This window comes from Chiloscyllium punctatum, chromosome 10 (assembly GCF_047496795.1).
Source record: "Chiloscyllium punctatum isolate Juve2018m chromosome 10, sChiPun1.3, whole genome shotgun sequence".
In the NCBI taxonomy this organism is placed as follows: Eukaryota; Metazoa; Chordata; class Chondrichthyes; order Orectolobiformes; family Hemiscylliidae; genus Chiloscyllium; species Chiloscyllium punctatum.
Genome location: NC_092748.1, coordinates 41,410,978 through 41,433,206, shown reverse-complemented (window position 1 = coordinate 41,433,206; position 22,229 = coordinate 41,410,978). Strand labels below are relative to the sequence as shown.

Genomic DNA, 22,229 nt, shown 5'->3' with positions numbered 1-22,229 from the left:
TAGGGGTATGGGTGGGTTACGCTTCGGCGGGTCGGTGTGGACTTGTTGGACCGAAGGGCCTGCTTCCATACTGTAATGTAATGTAATCTAATATATTTTCTTGAGTTTATGGAGCATAAACCGGCTCTTCAGAATATGGTTGGATGAGAGTGGATAGGATGTCCATTCTTTCTGCCTTAGGATGTTGGACGGAGGGGTGGTGGACAGACATTTACTCCATATTTGTGGTCCAGTCTCTCTTTCTCCTGCACAGAATGCTGTGGCCACTGAACACGTGGTTGGTTGACTTACATGGGGGGAGTGGGGTGACATTTGGTTCCTCTCCATAACACACAATAACCTTTTAGTTTAAATCAAGTGAGTTGGTCTGAATGATGTGGTATCATGGGGCTGTGGCAGTGAATGGGAAAAATGCTGTGGCACAGGCAGTTCCTTACAGCTTCTGCCACGGGTAAAGATAAGCCTATTTCGTATGCACCTCGGCACCCTCCTGCCCTTCCCGAAGTCACTTGGTGCATTTCCACCACTGCTTTAAAAGCATGCATTTGGATCATCTCCTGAATAAGGCAGTGGAAAGAAAAATAATTAACTAACTCAATCGTAGCGACAGAGTGGTTACAGTGAACTTGCATTTACTTCAAATATACTAATTTGCAGATGCTGAATTGTTTTTCACTCAGCAGTGGGTAACCAAGGCTGATTTGAACTAGCTTATACTCTCACTGCTTTTGCTAATGAGGCTGTCTGGAAATTTTACACATGCAACTTAATGGTTCAAAGGAACTATGTTGTAATGCAAAGAGCACAGATATCATGTAGTCAAATGCTAGTATTTTTGTTTTGTGTTGGATTTCTATTTAGTTAATTTAATTTTTGAATTACTGAAGCTGAAAAGCAACAAGTTTTTTTTTAGAAGAAACGTGTGCATAGCTTTTCCCCAGTCTGTACTTATTGCAACTGACAATGCACCTTGTAATTTTAATAGCATTAAGCTGCTCAGACCTTTTGAATAATATTTGTAAGAACTCAGGTCTAAAGTAAGACCAGTTAGTAGAAGATCACCTCTGTTAGATACAGTACAGGAAAAGTAATGAAATCAGAAAATGCTGGAAATATACAGCAGATTTCGGCAGTATCTGTGGAAGGGGACACAATTCCGCAACAAAATTCATGAAAGTTTCCCAGTTTCAGCTGCGGTTGCTGTGCGTTGAGTTGAGTTCAATTGCCTTTTTGTGTTTACAGTCAACTTGTATTTACTAATTTGCAGATGCTGAATTGTTTTTCATTCAGCAGCGGGTAACCTATCTAATTAGACCAACTTGCCTGCTCTTTCTTCTTAATCCTGCAGATTTAACAATATTCAGAATTTAGCAAATTATGAAATCCCTTTTGCCACAGCCCACTAACTTCAAAAAATATCCTGTACAGAATGAGAATTTATGTTGCATAATTTGACAGGATTTTCAGTACATAAAGGGCATAATTGTTGCCTAACCAGAAATGTGAGTTTCATGCAAAGTTCAACTGCTTTATAATGTGCCCCCGGAGATTTGTCTGGCAATTTTAATTTTGCATTTTTTCTTGCACTTGTGTTTATTATCAGCTTTAACATATAATACTAAAGCCTCTGAATTTTAACAGTACTGTGCTCAAATGTTCTCATCAGCCTCTATGTTCAGAGTATTCTTTAATGGTATTCCCCCATTCTCCATATTCCTCCTTTCATATTAGACTTTTACTTTAAAAAAACTTGCAATTATTTTATTAGCAGGTTCCTTTTGGGAGTTGCAGATTACTGATGCTGGTACATAGTGGCATTTTTATTAGTAGTAATGGAGATTACTGGTTTATGCAATATTGATTGCAAGACCTGTTGGATTGAAGATGGGGCAAGTTAGTGATTTTGTCCCAAACTCACTGTTGGGACCTACAGAGGAACAGCCATAACAAATTGGTGTCAGTCCATTAATCTGCCAGAGCAGAACATGAATAGCAGCATGTCATGGTGTTCTGCATAATGCAGAAAGATATCTGCTGCACTTGATCACTAATGTCTGCTATGGTGGGCCAGGGAAATGGGGGTGCTGCTTAAGTTAGAGTGTAAACAGTGAGGGCTATAGGGCTTCTCTTTATTTTAAAATAGGCGTATTACAGTCTTAGTCATAGAGATGTACAGCATAGAAACAGACTTGTTGGTCCAACCCATCCATGCTGACCAGACATCCCAACCCAATCTAGTCCCACCCGCCAGCACCTGGCCCATATCCCTACAAACCCTCCCTATTCATATACCCACACAAATTCCTCTTAAATGTTGCAATTATACCAGCCTCCACCACTTCCTCTGGCAGCTCATTCCATACATGTACCACCCTCTATATGGAAAAGTTGCCCCTTAGGTCTCTTTTATATCTTTCCCCTCTCGCCCTAAACCTGTGCCCTCTAGTTCTGGATTCCCCAACCCCAGGGAAAAGACTTTGTCTATTTATCCTATCTATGCCCCTCATAATTTTGTAAGCCTCTATAAGGTCATCCCTCAGCCTTCAATGCCCCAGGGAAAACAGCCACAGCCTATTCAGCTTGTCCCTGTAGCTCAAATCCTCCAACGCTGGCAACATCCTTGTACATCTTTTCTGAACCCTTTTCAAGTTTCACAACATCTTTCCAATAGGAAGGAGACCTGAATAGCACACAATATTCTAACAGTGGCCTAACCAACCAAAATTGGAGGTGTGGTGGACAGCGAAGAAGGTTACCTCAGAGTGCAACAGGATCATGATCAGATGGGCCAATGGGCTGAGAAGTGGCAGATGAAGTTTAATTCAGATAAATGTGAGGTGCTGCATTTTTGGAAAGCAAATCTTAGCAGGACTTATACACTTAATGGTAAGGTTCTAGGACGTGTTGCTGAACAAAGAGACCTTGGAGTGCAGGTTCATAGCTCCTTGAAAGTGGAGTCACGGGTAGATAGGATAGTGAATAAGGCGTTTGGCATGCTTTCCTATATTGGTCAGTGTATTGAGTACAGGAGTTGGGAGGTCATGTTGCGGCTGTCTTGTGACAGCATTTGCAGATTTTCCAGCATCAGCTGGCCTGATGTCAAATAGCACTGGTCACCCAACCCAGGCCTTTCAGAGCAGGCCTTTCCTGAGGTGGGCATGGAAACTTTATCAATTGCTGCTAGTCACCGACAGGATTAAATTCCTTCAAAAAGTGATTGATTGCATATCACGTTAATATTGCCGCATGTCGTATTGTGGTTCCTTTTATGGGCCAGGTGCTGGCAGGTGGGACCAGATTGGGTTGGGATATCTAGTCGGGATGGACCGGTTGGACCGAAGGGTCTGTTTCCATGCTGCACATATCTATGACTGTTGAAATTTAAAATCTTGATTGTAATGACTATATCCTTCTGAATGACGAGTTTATAGTGCTAGAACAATGGATTGTCAGATAGTTTAATGACATGATGCTGCATTATTAGCCAATAGGTAAAACAGCAGTTCTACTTCATGTTAAGTCTTTTTAAAATCACAAAATGTTACAAGATAGTTTTATAATGCTTCTGACCTGCAGCAATAGGATAAAGGGTAGGACTGCTGCCAGGGATCCTTGCCCTTTTCATTCCTTCTCTGTTGGTTGCATATGACCTTTTGATGTCCAAAAGTGTCTTAATTTATACTTTGCCTGACGAGCAGCAGGAAGCATTGTTACCAGGTGCACAGCAAATTTGTTCTCACCAGGCATTATTGGATCATTTTAAATAGGCAGCAAAGTCAACATCTGGAAGTTAAATAAAGATTGCATTAGTCCCAAGAGATCAGCTAATTTTTACATCTGTTCTGTACAGTAAATTGCAGGGAATTACAAACATTGTGACTAACTCCAATAAGGCCTGTTCCTATGTAATTACAGGTGTGAGAAAATGCTTTCTAATGTTGATCATAAGGCTGAAAAATGGGCAGTTGAAGCCCTGCTTCTTCCACATTCCTTTTGAGTCTGTGTGTTTTTTCCCTCTCCTGCAGAATGCCATGCAGATTGTTGGTTTCATGGACGATGAAGTTGAGTTGGTGCTGGAAGTGGTGGCTGCAGTGTTAAAGCTGGGAAACATTGAATTCAAGCCAGAGTCTCGAGTAAACGGCTTAGATGAGAGCCGAATCCAAGACAAAAATGGTAGGAGAAATTGAGCCCAGCTCCCAAATTTTGATATGAGTTGTTTGTGCCAGCTTTTATATCTTTTTCAGTATCATGACAATTGTTAGTGAGAGTCCTTCTCAAAACTGGGATAAAGGTAGCAGGGTCCTTGTGATATCTCTTTTCAGGATGATCACTACATCGGCTGCCAATCAATGGTGGCAGGTTGAGATCCTTAAATGGTTATTAATTGGCCTCTAAAGAGCTTCAGTTGGCAGCAGAGAGCCTCAAACAGCCTCACCACCACAGACATAATTATAGTAGAGGTGGCAGTTTGATGGGATCCCTATCTGCTTCCCTACAACCTGGTGAAATGCACTGGCCACCACCAAACCTTCCGCAGTGGGAGGGCTTACACTCCAGGCATAGAGTTGGAAAGTTTAGTTAATTAAATCTAATCTCGACTGTCTTTTGAATTTGCCTGTTCTTGCCTGAGTTTTGTCAATTTGGTGCTCAACATTGCGAATGAGGACCACGTTGCAATGTAGAGGAAACAATATTTAGCCGAATTCTTTGAACAGAGGCATCTCAATGTCTAATTGGGTCATCATGAATTAGCATTGACAAGAGCTATGGAGAATTGTAGATAGCAGATTCCCTCCCCAAGTTGGTGGGACCGATTCAGCCTGTGATGATGTTTAATCAGATCATTGTCACAAAAAACAAATAAGAAAATAACCAAGAATTGGCCCAATATTTTGGATGTGGAACAGGGATCCACTTCAACATTGTAGCATCCTAAAAGAAGAAAATATTAAGACATTAAGATTGGGAAAAATTTTCTTAACATGGGATATTTGAACACTCAGTAGAGGTTGCTTGGTAAAATTAGGTAGTTAACCTTTGGCTTTTGAATTTCTTGTCCCAGCAATTCTTCCGTTTCTGTTGCATGTTATATTTGCAGAGCTGAAAGAGATCTGTGAGCTACTGGGCCAAGATCAGGCTGTACTGGAAAGAGCTTTTAGTTTCCGAACTGTGGAGGCAAAACAAGAGAAAGTTTCAACAACCTTAAATGTGGCCCAGGTAAGTGTGCCAAAAGCTTACAATATGCACCATGACAGGAGCGTCGCTACACTTGTTTTTTTTGTGTTTTTGTAACTTGCATATATAAAGCACCTTTTTAACATAGAAAATAAAAATAGAAGCTCAGTCAGAAATATATGGGTACAAGGCAAAGAAAGGAATAGGAAGATATCTTTCTCAAGTAGTAAGTTGTAAAGAGGTTACAGAAGTTCTGTAGCAGAATATAGACCCCAGTTGGATATTAGATTAGATTTAGATTAGATTACTTAGTGTGGAAACAGGCCCTTCAGCCCAAAAAGTCCACATTGACCCGCTGAAGCGCAACCCACCCATACCTTTACATTTACCCCTTCACCTAACACTACGGGCAATTTAGCATGACCAATTCACCTGACTGTGGGAGGAAACCGGAGCACCCAGAGGAAACCCATGCAGACACTGGGAGAATGTGCAAACTCCACGCAGTCAGTCGCCTGAGGTGGGAATTGAACCCAGGTCTCTGGCGCTGTGAGGCAGCAGTGCTAACCACTGTGTCACCGTGCCACCCACAAAGGATAAGGGCACTGCTCCCAATTGAGTTGTGAAGGGAGGTAGAGTCAGACAGTGGAGAATTCTGGCTGAGTTGTAGGATTAAAGCAAGTTACAGAAGTAAGCAAAGGCTTAAAGATGTGTTCTTTGACTTGACACTTTTAGGTGACATTGTAAGTTGGCAAGGACACCAGAGATGGCTAAAGTGAGACTTAGTGTGAATAGAACACAAGTAACAGAAGTTTGGGTAATCTGTTTACAGAATATATAGGATTGAGGTCATCCAGGAAAGTATTTGATAAGTCAAAAAAAAAGATAATGCACCATATTTGTTGTAACACAGGTTGAAAAAAAGCTATCAGTTCTGCTGCATCACAGAGCTGATCAGAAAAGTATCCATCTTTGTTTGTAAATACCACTTATCTCATTCAACACCAGGTTGTAGTCCAACAGGTTTATTTGAAAGCACTAGCTTTCAGAGAGTTGCTCCTTCACAAACACCTGATGAAGGAGTGGCACTCCGAAAGCTAGTGCTTCCAAATAAACCTGTTGGACTATAACCTTTGTGTTGTGTGATTTTTAACTTTGTCCACCCCCGTCCTACATCTGTACCTCCCAAGTCATACTTATCTCATTGTTTTATTCACTCTTTTTCAGGCTTATTATGCACGTGATGCCTTGGCTAAAAACCTTTATAATCGTTTGTTCACTTGGCTTGTGAACCGAATCAATGAGAGCATTAAGGTACTGTGTGGAGTTCACTAATGCCTATGTGTCGGTACCCAAGAATATGATCAACCAAATGGCTCTCTGTATGATATGAACAGCTGTTGTGAGATTTTATCCAAGTTAAGCGTTATCATAAAGAAGCACGGATGATGGAAAAGTCCCATGGTCTCAGTATAATTTTCCATTTATGGATATCTTTTTCCTGAATCAACTGAAATGCCTCATATGTCTGTTTTGTTTGAACAGCTCAGAGCTGGTGCTCTGTAAAATCAGTCTTTTATGATAAGCTGAGTGTTGAGTTATCACAGGAATGAGATATCTCTCCACTGAAAGTGATAGTTATGAGCCATGTGAAAATGTATTTACGTCTTAAGTGGGGTGCATTGACTGCTGTTTAGTGTATAATCTCATTAATGTGGACGAAAATGTTTAATTTCATTGAAAAACACTTTTTAATGGAAGTTGATGACGGAGAATGTTTTCAATGTTAACTTACACCCTTGTGTATTTGTGGTAATGAGTTAGTTATTCTGTTCTACCATTGCTTTTACCATTTCTCTATTGCAGTCCTCTAGAGCAGTGGCTTTCGAAAAGTTTTGACTCAATAATATTTTTTAAAACATGGAATCCAAATAATGGATTGCTCCTATCTAAGTTATTAATTTTTGAAACATTTATTCATTTGTGGGATGTGGGCATTACTGGCTGTCCAGCATTTATTGCCCATCCCTAGTTGCCTTTGAGAAGGTAGTGGTGAGTTGCCTTCTTGAACCGCTGCAGTCCACCTGCTGTGAGTTGACTCACAATGCCATTAGACAGAATTCCAGGATTTTGACCCAGGTTACTTATGGTAATCATAATACCTGGCAGAATTTATATTTTGGACTGCTTTCTTGAATTAAAGTGTAATTAAATGTGTTTATTAAGTACTCTCGCTAGAACAAAGGTGGACATATCTGATGCATTTACTGAGGCCAGCGACATGCAGGTCTACCAGCCAATTTGTTTTGCTACTCTCAGTGGCTCCCTTCAATAGCTGGACTGTGAACCTTTTCTGTACCACACGCAAAGTGGTCAACATTGATTCTCACTAAGTCCCACTATGCATGCGCTGCTTGTTTGCCTAACTATTTTGGAGACCCAGTCAGTCTCTGTGGACCCCAGTTTAAGAAACACTATATTTGAGAACTGTCATTTCCAGATGTTACGCTCAAAAGCATTAAAAAGGTAACACTATCTATGTCTGCAGGGGACAGTAGGGAAGTGGAGAGTGGGAAAATGCAGACTGTCAAAATGAAGATCTACTCAACAAAACTTTAAGATATTTCTGAGTCCATTCCCTTACTCAAAACATTTCTTCAAGTTAATAATGTAAGAACTGGGCAGGAGAATTTTTACCGCCAGTATATGGAATGAGTTTAGCAAATTTTGCATGATTAGAAAAAGGAAACCATAGCCGTTCATTTGTATGTGCATGGGAAATGTTAACAAGCTCTCTCAGATGTGTTTATATTTATTTTTTGAACTTATCTTTTGCTCTTTTCTACAGGCGCAAAGCAAAGTGAGGAAGAAGGTGATGGGAGTGTTAGACATTTATGGTTTTGAGATTTTTGAAGTAAGTTGTAAAGTTTCTGACTTTTTTTTTATTGATTTTGAACCTTTTTCTCTTACTTTTACAGGAATTGGTTCACTTTTGAAAAGGATTTGATTATTCAAAGTCTCAGCTCAGTGTGCTATATTGTGGTGCTCCATATCAGCACTGACAGTGTACATATTGAGAGTGACTGCACCATTTACAGTCAACTTATTTGTTTATGGGTCCGAACCCATTGAAAGTATTTTGATATTAGTTTGACCTATGAATGGGCACTTGCAAGTGCCTCATTTATCATGTAGAGGCCTGAGACTAGGCTGTTTGTTCATCTTGGTTAGTGCACAGGGTACTAACAAAGTCAACAGCATCTTTGAAGTTTGATGTATACCTGACAGAAGGAAATGGAAGTTGGGATTTTAAAGATAATTCATAACATTTAACACAGTGCCTGTCAGAAAGTTTAGACTTCAGCAGAGCTGCCTGAATTTAAGATACATCAATCAATAAGTTTTCCAGCAATTCATGTTTTCTTCTATTGGTAATTTTCTAAATCAACTTCTGCATCATTTTTGCACAGAATTAGCAACAATGCTAAATTTTATCTTAATTATAAATTACTTTTTCCTATAATATTTACAGTTTGCATTTATGGTTATTAAAATCTAAAATTGCACTAGGACTTTAGGATTGAGGAAAGAAAATTATGTTGAAGTATTTAATTCATGTGGTTTCACCCATTTCCTTTAGTTTTGAGGGGATAGTGAATGTACTTGTGTGATTCAGTGCATCTAACAATGAGTAATGTTTGGCATGTGGTCATGAGACCATCAGGCCCCACCTGGAATGCCAGATCAATAAATCACCCCTCTAAACACTGATGGAGAGAGTACATTAGATTATAAAGCTTCCATTGGCTTCAGCAAAAGTACAATGCAGATTCATCCAGAGTGACACTAGAGTTAAAAAATCCAAATTAAGGATGGAATGCTTATCTTCGACTTATATTTCCAAGTATAGTAGATTAAAGAGTGAGGTGTTTTAAGATGACTAAAGGTATTAATGGGGTAGACCAAGAGTCCAAAGCAAGGGGGTGGAAATCAAGATTAGAGCAAGATTATTACAGGTGATTTCAGGAGACACTACTTCATGTAAAAATGTAGTTAAATTCTGCAACTCTTTTCCCACAAAATTCTACTGAGCTGAGAGGAATTGAAAATTTCAAAACTCGGAGCAATACATTTTTGTTTGTGAGGTTACTGACTGATAAGGAGTCAATGTATGTCCAATTAAGGTCTGATCAGACATAGTCTGATTAAATGACAGCAGGCTTGAGGTGCTGAATAGTATACTCTTGTTCCTATATGAAATATATAAAGGTTTAAGATTAATTGAGGCAGAATTTAATATTTGATAGATATTACTTAACGTGATTTAATTCCTTCGTCTCCAGTCTTTACAATTGCATATTTGAATTATTGCTTATGAGAGGTTTTTTTCTCATTGCAACAATGGTCACTAGCAGGAGTGGGGTGGTGCTGGTAATAGGGGAATATTGGGGAGTGGTGCGGAGGTATTGTTGGAACCATAGACCTCTACAGTGCAGAAAGAGGGTATGTAGCCCGTCAAGCCTGCACTGACACTCCGAAGAGCGTCCCACTCAAAACCAGCCCATTAACCTAACCCTGTGACACTGCATTTTCCATGGCCAACCCACCTAGCCTACACACTGTGGACGCTATGGTCATTTAGATTGGCCAATCCACCTACCCTGCACATCTTTGGACTATGGGAGGAAATCAGAACACCCAGAGGAAATGTTCACTGGCAAGGAGAACGTGCAAACTCAACAGTGGTTACCACTGAGCCACTGTCCAACTGTGTTGATGGGCGGGGGTTAGGCTTGATATTGTTGTATCCAATCTGCACTGTTTTATGAGAAAAGAACAATGTACACTATTAGAGATGACTTTGAAAATTACTGAATAATGTACATCGCAATGTTACACTATTTAAAAACTGTCCTGTGCATGCGGAAAATTGGGAATCCTGGTTGCATTTCTGTTAGTAAGTGGAAAATTGATAAACTGGCTTTGTCATTTGGTATATGATCTGGATATCTGTATTGACATAGGATATGTTATTTGGCGGTAAGATAAAAGAAACAGCAGAATATAAGATTATTTTTTGACTGGTGTGGTTACTTTACCATCTCAGTTACTCAATGATGATTGATGTGAAGTAAATCCATGCATACAAAACACAGCTTTAGAGTATAAGACCATAAGACATTGGAGCAGAAATCAGGCCATTCAGCCCATTGAGGCTGCTCCACTATTCAATCATGGCCGATAAGTTTCTCATCTCCATTCTCCCGTTTTCTCCTCAAAACCCTTAATCCCTTTACAATCAAGAACCTATCCATCTGCATCTTAAATATACTCAATGACCTGGCCTCCCCAGCCTTCTGTGGCAGTGAATTCCATAGATTCACCAATCTCTGACTGAAGATGTTTCTCCTTAGCTCTGTTATAAAAGGTCTTCCCTTTACTCTAAGCCCGTGCCCTTGGGTCCTCGTCTCTCTTACCAATGGAAACATCTTCCCAACCTCCACTCTGTCCTGGCCATTCAGTATTTTCTAAGTTTTAATTAAATCCCCACTCATCTTACTAAACTCCATCGAGTATAGACTCAGAATCCTCAAATGTTAAACTGTTTATCAGATATTTCCATTAAACCTAGCACACGTACCCTGTGTGGTGTTGTCATAGCCATGCATTTGGTTTGTCAGCAATTTTATTAGACAACAACTGAAGTGGTTGAGCAATTCAACAAGTTATCATTCACCTTTAAATTACTAAAGCTACTGAATGATTTATTATGGAAATGTTTCTGCAGAATTGCATATTTCAAGAGGTGTTTTTGTAAAACATACTCTATGGCCAAGGTGTTCATCTGGTCTTGCTGGCATCCTACATTCCAGCCAAAGCAGTTTAAGATGATGAATTTTAGCATTTGGTTTGATTTTTCAAAAACTGTTGAGTCTTTGCTTAAAGTGTAGTTAGTTCTTCAGGCTCATCAATTTGCATATATTCCTATTTCTCAAATGCTGTGCAGCATTATTTTTAAGAATGAATTGTTTTCTTCTTTGAATTAATGGAATGTTGTAATGTATAAGAGTAGACTTAGTGGGTTATAATTGGATCTTAATATAAATGACAGATATTGGGACTCATGATGAATTCCAAGCTTTGTGTTTAATATTTTTCATGAGGGAAAGAAACAATGTATTTGTCTGAATGTGTGTGGCCTGACTGTTGTGTATTAAGTGAACACTCTCTATAAGGCAAAGTGGAGGCAGAGAGATGTATCAGCACAAATGAACTGTAGCACCACGGGCTGTGGAAAATGTTAGTTCGCAGATTGCTCCTACTTATCTCAGTGGGGTTTTGTCGTCAACATTTTTTTGGGCATTTCAAAATCTTTAAGAAAAAGAGAGTGCAAAAAACCATGCTTATTGGCAAATGTTATCAAAAATTCAATTGCCTGTGCTATTGGCACTTGCTCCTGTTCACTGGATCTTGGATCACTTGGCTGTAACTGAATGTTAAGTTGTTTCAATGAGCTGAGGCAGTATCTGTGAATTCTCATTTTGACCATCAACCCTAATGAATTTTGGTAAGTTTGCTTCCATTTGTAGCCAGCTGCAAAAGGGTTGTGATTCGGAAGCCGAAAGCACTGATATGGCTGCTGCTCAGTACAAAGTAGTTTGAAAAATAAGAATTAGGTGATACTTTGTTTTGGAAGGAAAGAGACCAGAAAAATCCCAAAATACTTTAAACCTATTCCTGAACAAGACTGAAGTCTTTCCTGCTAATGACATAAGTTTTTAGTTTCTAATTTTGCATCAATGAAAACTTTCTAAATTCTAGATTAAATTATTAACAACTAAGATTTATATTTCAGCTTTGAACAAGATCATTGCAAAAATAGTTATGGTTGAATTGCGAAGTGGACAATGTGATATTAAATTTTTAAGCGTTGGAGTTGGTGAAAAAATATGCAAAATGAAGTATACTGTGAAATACATATTCCATTTCCCTGAACAGAAAATAATTTTCCAATCCTGCCCTTAGCTATAGCAGTAAGTTTAAACTTCTTAACTCAGCTGCCACATTCAATCATGTCCCAACTGTTGAAAGCTGGAATACTGTTTTGCTTCTTACTGTGAACAACTGTAGTTGAAGAAATATCTCCTTATGAGAAAACCTCATACAAAAACGCAGACGTTATCCTGAAGACATTTAAGAATCTTGGAAGCCTTTGTGGTGTACCGAAGACAGTCTACTCAATAGTAGGTGAACCTACTGTTCAGGATGTAATTTGATGATATATATGATACCATATTCAGCAATTGAATACATTGTGGGTTTTAAGTGATGAGTGACTTTGCTTTTTGGGAGCAGTTTACAATTCCTTTGCCGCCTGTGGTTAACAATTAGCAATACGAGAATTGAATTTTTAAAACCTAGTTGCAATCTGGAATAAAAACAGCAAATTTTTGAAAGCATGAGGCAACCAAAGAGTGTGTAGCTGGAAAAGAAAGATTAAGACTTTAGGATTTAAGTCTACAACTGAAATCCTAAGCTTTCTTTTTCAGATATTACTTGAAAGTGTTTCAGATGTTCAGTTTAATTATTAATATAAAAATCATCATTGTGACCCTTAAAACTCTTACTTTGAGGGTTCTTTACAACTTTCACAATCTGGAGCTACTGATTTGTAGTTTCCATTATATTTTACATTTATCGCACTTCATTATGTATCCTACATAATAGCTTTTAATCAAATTTGCACTCTGTTAATTTGAGAAATAGAGCAGTATTATACTTTGGTGTCAGTAATATGATGCCTGGGAAACATATGCAATGAATATGAATCAACTTATGTTGGTGATGCATGTTAGAACCCTGAGGAATGTTGGCATTCCCATGGCAATCCTACAGGCAGTTTAAATTGCCAACAGCTAGATCTACCTGCCCAGACCGCTTTGTGATCCTAGCTACAGTAGGATCAGACAGCCAAAACCATGGATAATAGGCTGTATGCATTATACGTAACCTAATTTTTAAAGCATATTTGGTTAGAGTTTTCCACTGCTGGTGTCAAACCTATGAGACATTCCAATGTTGTTGAGTCAGGGACCATGATGGAGCAGGCCATGGAAAGGAATGTACAGTCTGACTGATAAGGGAATAGTCAGCATTTTTGAGGAGTGCTGCGGTGAGGTGGCAGGGTGGGAGCAGTTGAGCATTTTCTTGGGTGACTGAGGAAACTGAATGTTATTGGGGAGATTTGGGAGTGGTGCGAGTACAGTCAGTGGGTGTGAAGGAAGGGGGGCATTTGAGCACGTTAAGGGTGGTAAGCATTGTCTTGCTGGAGGGGGCTATGCAGTTTGAATATGTCAGCTCCATTTAAAACAGTGCAAGTCAGTGAACTGAAGTCAGACCTTAAGGAGTGCCTTAATACATGATGAGTACGGGATTACACAAGGCAAAATACCACCCAACTGTGTTTTCCTGGGTATCTTTGATAAAGCCAACGTCAGAAGGTGCAAAGGCTCCAGTAACTGGAACGGAAAGATTAAATTGCAGTCAATGTGGGATGCGTCTTCTCTAAGAAATGGATTAGGTAAAAACAAGGGCTATAGATGCTGGAAACCAGATTCTAGATCAGAGTGGTGCTGGAAAAGCACAATTCAGGCAGCATCCGAGGAGCTGAACTGCTCTGCTTTTCCAGCACCGCTCTGATCTAGAATCTGAGAAATGGATGGCCAGCATGCAATACAGCAACCGGAAAGAAAGATTGAAACTGTTAAAACACGTTGTTGTTAACAGCTTTTGCCAGGAAATGCATGTGGAAATTTGAATTTCTTCCCCTCCTCCGTGCCCTTCCCGAACAAAATTTGAAGGATTATGAGACGATGGTAGGAATATGGAATTAAGCCATTAGCATGGCAGATCAGACTCTAGGAATTGAATGGTTTATTACTCTTCCTATGTGTTTTTTTAAAATCCGTTTGGAACAGAGTTGCAAAGGGTAAAATGTGTCAGAATTCAGGAGGAAAGAGCCCGGTAGTAATACCAGAATTGTTGAATGTGAATTCTGAATATACACTTGGAAAGAATCTGGAATTGTTGTAGCAGTTATGTTATCATTGGGCTAGTTTTAATCATTGACTGCCTTGCCAATCAAACCCGGACGCTCCTTATCTGATTGGCGTATCTAGTGGTGAATCACTATTGTGAATTCTTCCATTGATACACGTTTCCATCTCAACAGACGCTTGGATACAATGGGCATGAGGCATTGTTGAGAGGGGAGATAAGAAGAGAATGGGGATAAAAGATCAATGGGTTTAATGGAAAATGGACTCACTAGTTAAAACTTTCAATGAGCAAGGTTAGAATGGGTTACTTCAGAGAATGCAATTTGAGACTCTGCTTTTGAATTGAACACTTTCATGAAGTTTTCCATCTGACAGTAAACACTGAAAAAAACAAGGATGAAAGAAGTAAGTGTATTGATGAATGACAAACTGTATCACTAGGAGATTACTACCAAATAATAATGATATGCCATGGCTACAACATTCAGTGCAACATTTCCACTGCATTTACACCACATTTCCAATTTAATGCAAATGGTTCCCTCCAAATTTACGCTGGAAGTCTCTTTTCCTTCTTCCTCACCCATGAACTTTGCTCTTGGCTTGCGGCTGTTGATGTAAGTGGTTAACATGGATACAAATTGTTGATATCGTGCAAACTGCAGTACCTGCAGTAGCTAAAAGCAGGCAGCAAGAGGGAATCAAGACTGTCTACAGTGCCTGTGAAGCGCTGACTCTTGGTGTCAAACACAGTGATTAGCTTGGAAGAAAATAAAATGGGGATTTAGTTGTCAGAATGTAAATCAGCTCTGATCGCTAATTTTTGGGGAGGGCACCAGATAATTATCTCTTTGCCAATGGCAACTGGTCATTGCTAATGTTACCAATCAATATTGTGCTAAATAGCAAATCGCTATTTACAATGTACTACATTGCTTTGATGGGTAATAATGAAGGCTGTATAAAGCAGTAAGGTACCAATATCTGCCTGACCATAGCCACATAAATTCTTGATATAACAATTGGAGGAATGCTATATCCTACACACAGCTGTTCTGAGGGGAAATATGTTTGATTTATTTTTTGAAGGTGAATTATTATTTTAAATTTAATAATTTGTGTGCAATCTCTGATTCTTTAATTTTCTTTTTTTTACACAACAGAACTCTGTAAGTATGACCTATTTGCAGTGGCAGCTTTGCTGAAGTAGCACTCATTTATTTAATTAATAACAATTTTAATCCCATAAACTGCTACAATGAAGCTTGGAAATCAAAAGCTCTTTTTGAGCTATCCTTTGTGTGTAATTCTGCTTCATGGCATTTGCAGTTTGCTTTATTTGTGAGACGTTACGTCGTAAATGAAATGATGTGTCAAGTATGTTCCAAGATATGTGCTGCTAGTGTGTTGGAGCAATCTATGTACGACTGTTGAGTTATTGAGAATGTGTGTTGGATGTGTGTAGTGCGTGTAATTCTCAGATAAACAAAACTTGTCTTTCCTCTTTGACAGAACAACAGTTTTGAACAATTCATCATTAATTATTGCAACGAGAAATTGCAGCAAATCTTCATCGAGCTAACTTTGAAGGAAGAACAGGAGGAATATATCAAAGAGGTAATGACCCACTTTCTCTATATCATTAACATTTACTACATCATTGTTAGAAAGTGAAATCGGGCAATATCATAGCTGACCTTGGCTGAGGCAGTACTTTAGAATGCTATGAATGACCTTGGTACCTTTGAGCTAGGAAAGTCAATGATGCTTTGATTTGCTATGCAGTGTCCTGCATGCGAGTGTGAATAGTCTACAAAGTCATCATTTAGCTATTAAATGTAGTTCAACAATCTGTGACATATTAATTACATAATGGACTAGTTGACTTTGTTCCTTTATTTCAGCTTGTATGTAATACTTATCCTCTTATTTTTATTTGAAGGGTTTTAAGCATATTACATGTTTGAAATTAAGTTAATCAGAAGGAGTAATGGAATCTCCTAAAGCAGTTTTAAATCTCTTTTTCCTGAGTATGCACAGAGATTTATATTAGACAGTGGTCTGAATTGTTATGATTTTATATAAAGGTTCCCCCAACGATAGTCTATCAGACTGGTGAGATGGATTTGGAAATCTGTAATCAAGCAAATGGACGTTCAATGCTGAGTAGCTTCGGTATTGCCAGGTTTATGAGAAATATTTTAAGTGCTGTGTGGTGTATGTTCATTTAGTCAGTAGAAGTTTTGATCTGGAGCATCCATTTGCATGTTCCCACGACTGTCCCCAGTCATTCTTCACAGTTGATCACCTTGTCATGTCATTGGCACTCATAATTTTATACAGCAGTTCTGATTTTTCTCCTCAATAGTGTCATTGTCAATGTGTGTTTCCCTTTCTTGCACTGTGGTTGATTAGATTACAGGATTAAATACTTGCCTTGTCACTGTGGGTTTTCTATTTCTCCCTTCCCATTTTGTGCACTGCCCAATGATTAAATGCTTGCTTTGTCACCTAACACTATTGGTGCTGGTGGAAAGCACATTTTTGCTGATTGATTTATGCTCAAACTGCTCATTAGGGTTTTGGAGCTTTATGAATTGTGTCCAAGAAGGAAAGCAATCCCATTAATGAAGAATGTGGTTTCCACAAAGTTGTTATTTGCGTACAAACCTTTTCATGTGCCTGAAGGGAGAATTAAAGAGAGAAGGGAACACCTTTTATTATTTAAGCAAGAAGAGAGTGAGCAATTTAAAGAGGACAGAGAACTAGAAAGGAGATGAACAAGGAAAAAAATGGCATGGGAGAAATGGCAAATGAAAGGGTTGAAAGAGAGAGGAAACTAAGTAAGGCAGAAATGGAAGCTTTAAAGGTGCGTGTGATCACATAGTTATTTAACCTCCATTGGATCTGGCCTAATGTCTTTTTTATTTTTCCTTTTATCTTTTAATATTCCTTTCTTTTTAAAATGTTCAGTTCCCTCTTCAATATAATTTTATTATAATGGCCACTTGTGCTAGTGATGATATTTTGATACTGTGACCCTTGTTACTAATTCGACGATCCCTTGAAATAAACTCTCTTCATTCTCTCAAATCTTTTCTGAACTTTTAATATTGGTAAGTCACCCTGGGTTCTGAAATTTCTCATTTAAAGTCATTCTCTAATCATTGTAAATCAGTTCTAGTGTTTTCTCAGCTCTCCTTTCTATGATAGCATGCTCAGAACTGCATTTCAATCCAAACTGCAATCGAATCAGTATTAAGTGTTGAAGGACCGATTCCTTCCTTTTGCATTTAGTGCTGTACCACATAAACTAAGAAGCAGCTTTTCATTTTTATGGTTTTCTTGAACCTGCAGACTTTGTTTTTACAGATTCATCTATTTGCACAGATGGAAGCCTTTCAACCTGACATGTGTGTCAGCCCTCTCTGTGAGAACAATTCATTTAGATCCACTCTCCCTCCTTTCTCTGCTTGTTTACCTGATTAAAATTGTTAGAGAATGTATTTCCATTCTCTTTTCAAAATCTACTATTTTGACTTGTACTAATATTTACAATGATACCTGTCCACTGTCCTAACATGTCTCCCACAAGCTCCTGTTCCTCCTCCATTCTTATTTCATTTATCGATAAGAAACTTTCGATATTGTTCTGTTAGCATCCTTTGAGATCACAAGCTAAGTATGGATAGGGAAAGCCATTTAGACCATGTTATGTCTTCCATCCAGAATGACCATCAAGCCCTTTACCGTGGCGTCCAACTGGTTTTTAAATAATGCCAGAGATTTTTCCTCACATTATGTATCCATTGCATGTATTGAAAATTCCTGAAGTCGATGTTAGTTAAAACAGGAGAAAGTGAGGACTGCAGATGCTGGAGATCAGAGCTGAAAAATGTGTTGCTGGAAAAGCGCAGCAGGTCAGGCAGCATCCGAGGAGCAGGAGAATCGACGTTTTGGGCATAAGCCCTTCTTCAGGAATGAGGAAGCTCCGTTCCTGAAGAAGGGCTTATGCCTGAAACGTTGATTCTCCTGCTCCTTGGATGCTGCCTGACCTGCTGCGCTTTTCCAGCACAGCAGTTTTTGACTCTGATCTCTAGCATCTGCAGTCCTCACTTTCTCCTTTGATTTCTATAGTTCAACTTCCTGTTTAGTATGATGTTTGCTCTGCAATGGTTGTACATATTCAATGGAATCTACTGCCGATTGCAGAGTATTTCTTTGCTCATGTTCTGTTTGTTTGTGATTCTCTCTTCTGAAGTTGAGGGATGATGATGCTGCAATTGTTTGATAACTTTCTAGTACGACTCCTAAAACTCATTTCTTCTTCATGATTTTACCAGGGAATGAGTGTCAATGGGTTAGTGCATTGGATGGAGATGTTAAGTCCAAATATAGTCCTGTTGTTCTTCAGCATCTATACAGCACTTCACCATAGGAACCCCAGGTTACCAGTCAACATTCAGAACCTCCTTTGCATCCTCTCCTAATCCCAGACTCTGAAATCACTTTTTGAACCTGAGTGGTGCCATAATTGAGATGATCCAATTTAGCATAGATCAGAGTTTGAACTTAGGACTTTTCAAGTCTATAGCTCAGCATTGGCAGCTTTTATTTTTATTGCAGCCCAGTGACTACAGCTGCTCCTGGCATGAGATGTTTCACATTGTGGAATTTAGTTAAAGTAATTGGTTACTGCAAAATGTGGTGGGAATTTTATGGTACATGCAATTATGAGGTTCCAAAATAAATTTGGTTCTGTTGCTGAATTTCTTTTTGAATACCTAATGATTTCCAAGTTTCCAGTCTGTAAGATCATATCAACCCAGTAAATAGAACACACATTTTGACTTTCGCTTGGATGCCGTTTGTGTAGGATTTAGTCATAAAATATTCAGGGCAAAATCAGCCCATATTTAAGTTTGCATTATGATTTTGACTAAAACATTTTTTAAGAGTTCCTATTTTCCTGGTCCTGATTGAGAGCTTCTTGCCTCCTCCTTAGCCATTCTCTTGAATTGTTTGGAGAATGCTACAGGTTGAAATCAACAACACTGTCCACACACTGACAGTGGTGCATGTGTAGAATGGGTTGCCAGATAAAGTGGTGGAGGCTAGTACAACTGCAACATTTAAAAGGCATATGGATGGATATATGAATAGGAAGGGTTTGGAGGGATATGGGCCGGGTGCTTGCAGGTGGGACTAGACTGGGTTGGGATATCTGGTCGGCATGGACGAGTTGGACCAAAGGGTCTGTTTCCATGCTGTATATCTCTGTGACTCTATGACTCTAAGACTTCTATTCCTCCCTTTTTTATTAAAGAAGCACCTAGTTTCTACTCAATGGCACTTTCAGAGCAGTTTTTGTATTAACATGAGGAATCTAACACAAGGCCAGATTCACAGCGCATTTCATTGCTGAGTTTAAACAGCATTCGAAGACTGGAAGGTGGCTAATGTGGTGCCATTATGTAAGAAAGATGGTAAGGAAAAGCCAGGGACCTAAGGACCAGTGAGCCTGACTCTCTGAGGACGAACGATCAGTCATCCCCCTCCATCCACGCATCAATGAATTTTAATACACGCCGTTACGCTGAACACTTCTTCCGTCGCCTCCGCCTCCGAGCTTACTTTCACAATCGGGACTCCCGCCCACCTTCCGAGGCCTCCTTCGCCCACCTCCGACACACTGCCTCCACCTGGACACCCCGCGCTGGCCTATTACTTGCCCTCGACCTCTTCATTTCCAACTGGCGCCGGGACATTAACCGCCTCAACCTGTCTACCCCCCCTCCCCCACTCCAACCTCTCACCCTCACAACGCCCAGCCCTCCAATCTCTCTGCTCCAATCCCGATCTCACCATCAAGCCAGCAGATAAAAGGGGCGCAGTGGTAGTCTAGCGCACTGACCTCTACACCACTGAAGCCAAGCGCCAACTCGAGGACACTTCTTCCTACCACCCCCTCGACCATGACCCCACCCCCCATCACCAAACCATCAACTCCCAAACCATACAGAACCTCATCACCTCAGGAGATCTCCCACTCACAGCTTCCAACCTCGTAGTCCGGGAACCCCGCACTGCCCGGTTCTACCTTCTTCCCAAGATCCACAAGCCTGACCACCCTGGCCGACCCATTGTCTCAGCATGCTCCTGCCCCACTGAACTCATTTCTACCTACCTCGACACTGTCCTATCCCCCCTAGTCCAGGAACTCCCCCACATACGTTCGAGACACCACCCATGACCTCCACCTCCTCCAAGACTTCCATTTCCCCGGCCCCCAACGCCTCATCTTCACCATGGATATCCAATCCCTCTACACCTCCATCCGCTAGGGCCTCCAAGCCCTCCGTTTTTTTCCTCTCCCGATGTCCCCAACAGTACCCTTCCACCGACACACTCATTCGTTTGGCCGAACTAGTCCTCACACTTAACAATTTATCCTTCGAATCCTCCCACTTCCTCCAGACCAAAGGGGTTGCCATGGGCACACATATGGGCCCCAGCTATGCCTGTCTCTCTGTTGGCTACGTAGAACAGTTGATCTTCCGTAATTACACTGGCACCACTCCCCACCTCTTCCTCCGCTACATTGATGACTGCATTGGCGCCACCTCGTGCTCCCGCGAGGAGGTTGAGCAATTCATCAACTTCACCAACACATTCCACCCTGACCTTAAATTTACCTGGACCATCTCTGACACCTCCCTCTCCTTCCTGGACCTCTCCATCTCCATTAGTGAAGACCGACTTGACACTGACATTTCTTACAAACCCACCGACTCCCACAGCTACCTGGATTACACCTCTTCCCACCCTACCTCTTGCAAAAATGCCATCCTGTATTCCCAATTCCTCCACCTCCGCTGTATCTGCTCCCAGGAGGACCAGTTCCACTACACAACACACCAGATGGCCTCCTCCTTTAGAGACCGCAATTTCCTTTCCCATGTGGTTAAAGATGCCCTCCAACGCATCTCGTCCACATCCCGCACCTCCGCCCTCAGACCCCACCCCTCCAACCGTAACAAGGACAGAACGCCCCTGGTGCACACCTTCCACCCTACCAACCTTCGCATAAACCAAATCATCCGCCGACATTTCTGCCACCTCCAAAAAGACCCACCACCAGGGATATATTTCCCTCCCCACCCCTTTTCTGCCTTCCGCAAAGACCGTCCCCTCTGTGACTACCTGGTCAGGTCCACACCCCCTACAACCCACCATCCCATCCTGGCACCTTCCCCTGCCACTGCAGGAACTGTAAAACCTGCGTCCACACCTCCTGCCTCACCTCCATCCAAGGCCCTAAAGGAGCCTTCCACATCCATCAAAGTTTTACCTGCACATCCACCAATATAATTTATTGTATCCGTTGCTCCCGATGCAGTCTCCTCTACAATGGGAAGACTGGACCCCTCCTAGCAGAGCACTTTAGGGAACATCTCCGGGACACCCGCACCAATCAACCACACCGCCCTGTGGCCCAACATTTCAACTCCCCCTCCCACTCTGCCGAGGACATGGAGGTCCTGGGCCTCCTTCACCGCTGCTCCCTCACCACCAGACGCCTGAAGGAAGAACGCCTCATCTTCCGCCTCAGAACACTTCAACCCCAGGGCATCAATGTAGACTTCAACAGTTTCCTCATTTCCGCTTCCCCCACCTCATCCCAGTTCCAAACTTCCAGCTCAGCACTGTCCCCATGACTTGTCCTACCTGCCTATCTTCTTTTCTACCTATTCACTTCACCCTCCCCCAGCCCTGACCTATCAATTTCATCCCCTCCCCCACTCACCTATTGTACTCTATGCTATTTTCTCCCCACCCCCCACCATCCTCTAGCTTATCTCTCCACACTTCAGACTGTCTGCCTTTATTCCTGATGAAGGGCTTTTTAAAATCGAAACGTCAACTTTACTGCTCCTCGGATGCTGCCTGAACTGCTGTGCTCTTCCAGCACCAGTAATCCAGAGCCTGACATCA

General features: G+C 40.7%; 1 protein-coding gene across 4 annotated transcripts in view; it reads left to right on the top strand.

Annotated features, from left to right (window-relative positions):
- Positions 1-22,229, top strand: part of myo1b (myosin IB) — a 267,530-nt gene that overhangs the window by 187,305 nt on the left and 57,996 nt on the right. For all 4 annotated transcript variants that reach the window (XM_072578972.1, XM_072578970.1, XM_072578969.1 and 1 more), the window contains exons 10-14: positions 4,026-4,173; positions 5,099-5,217; positions 6,403-6,489; positions 8,024-8,089; positions 15,747-15,851. In XM_072578972.1, coding sequence (XP_072435073.1) covers positions 4,026-4,173; positions 5,099-5,217; positions 6,403-6,489; positions 8,024-8,089; positions 15,747-15,851 — 525 coding nt within the window. The remainder of the gene's footprint in view (positions 1-4,025; positions 4,174-5,098; positions 5,218-6,402; positions 6,490-8,023; positions 8,090-15,746; positions 15,852-22,229) is intronic.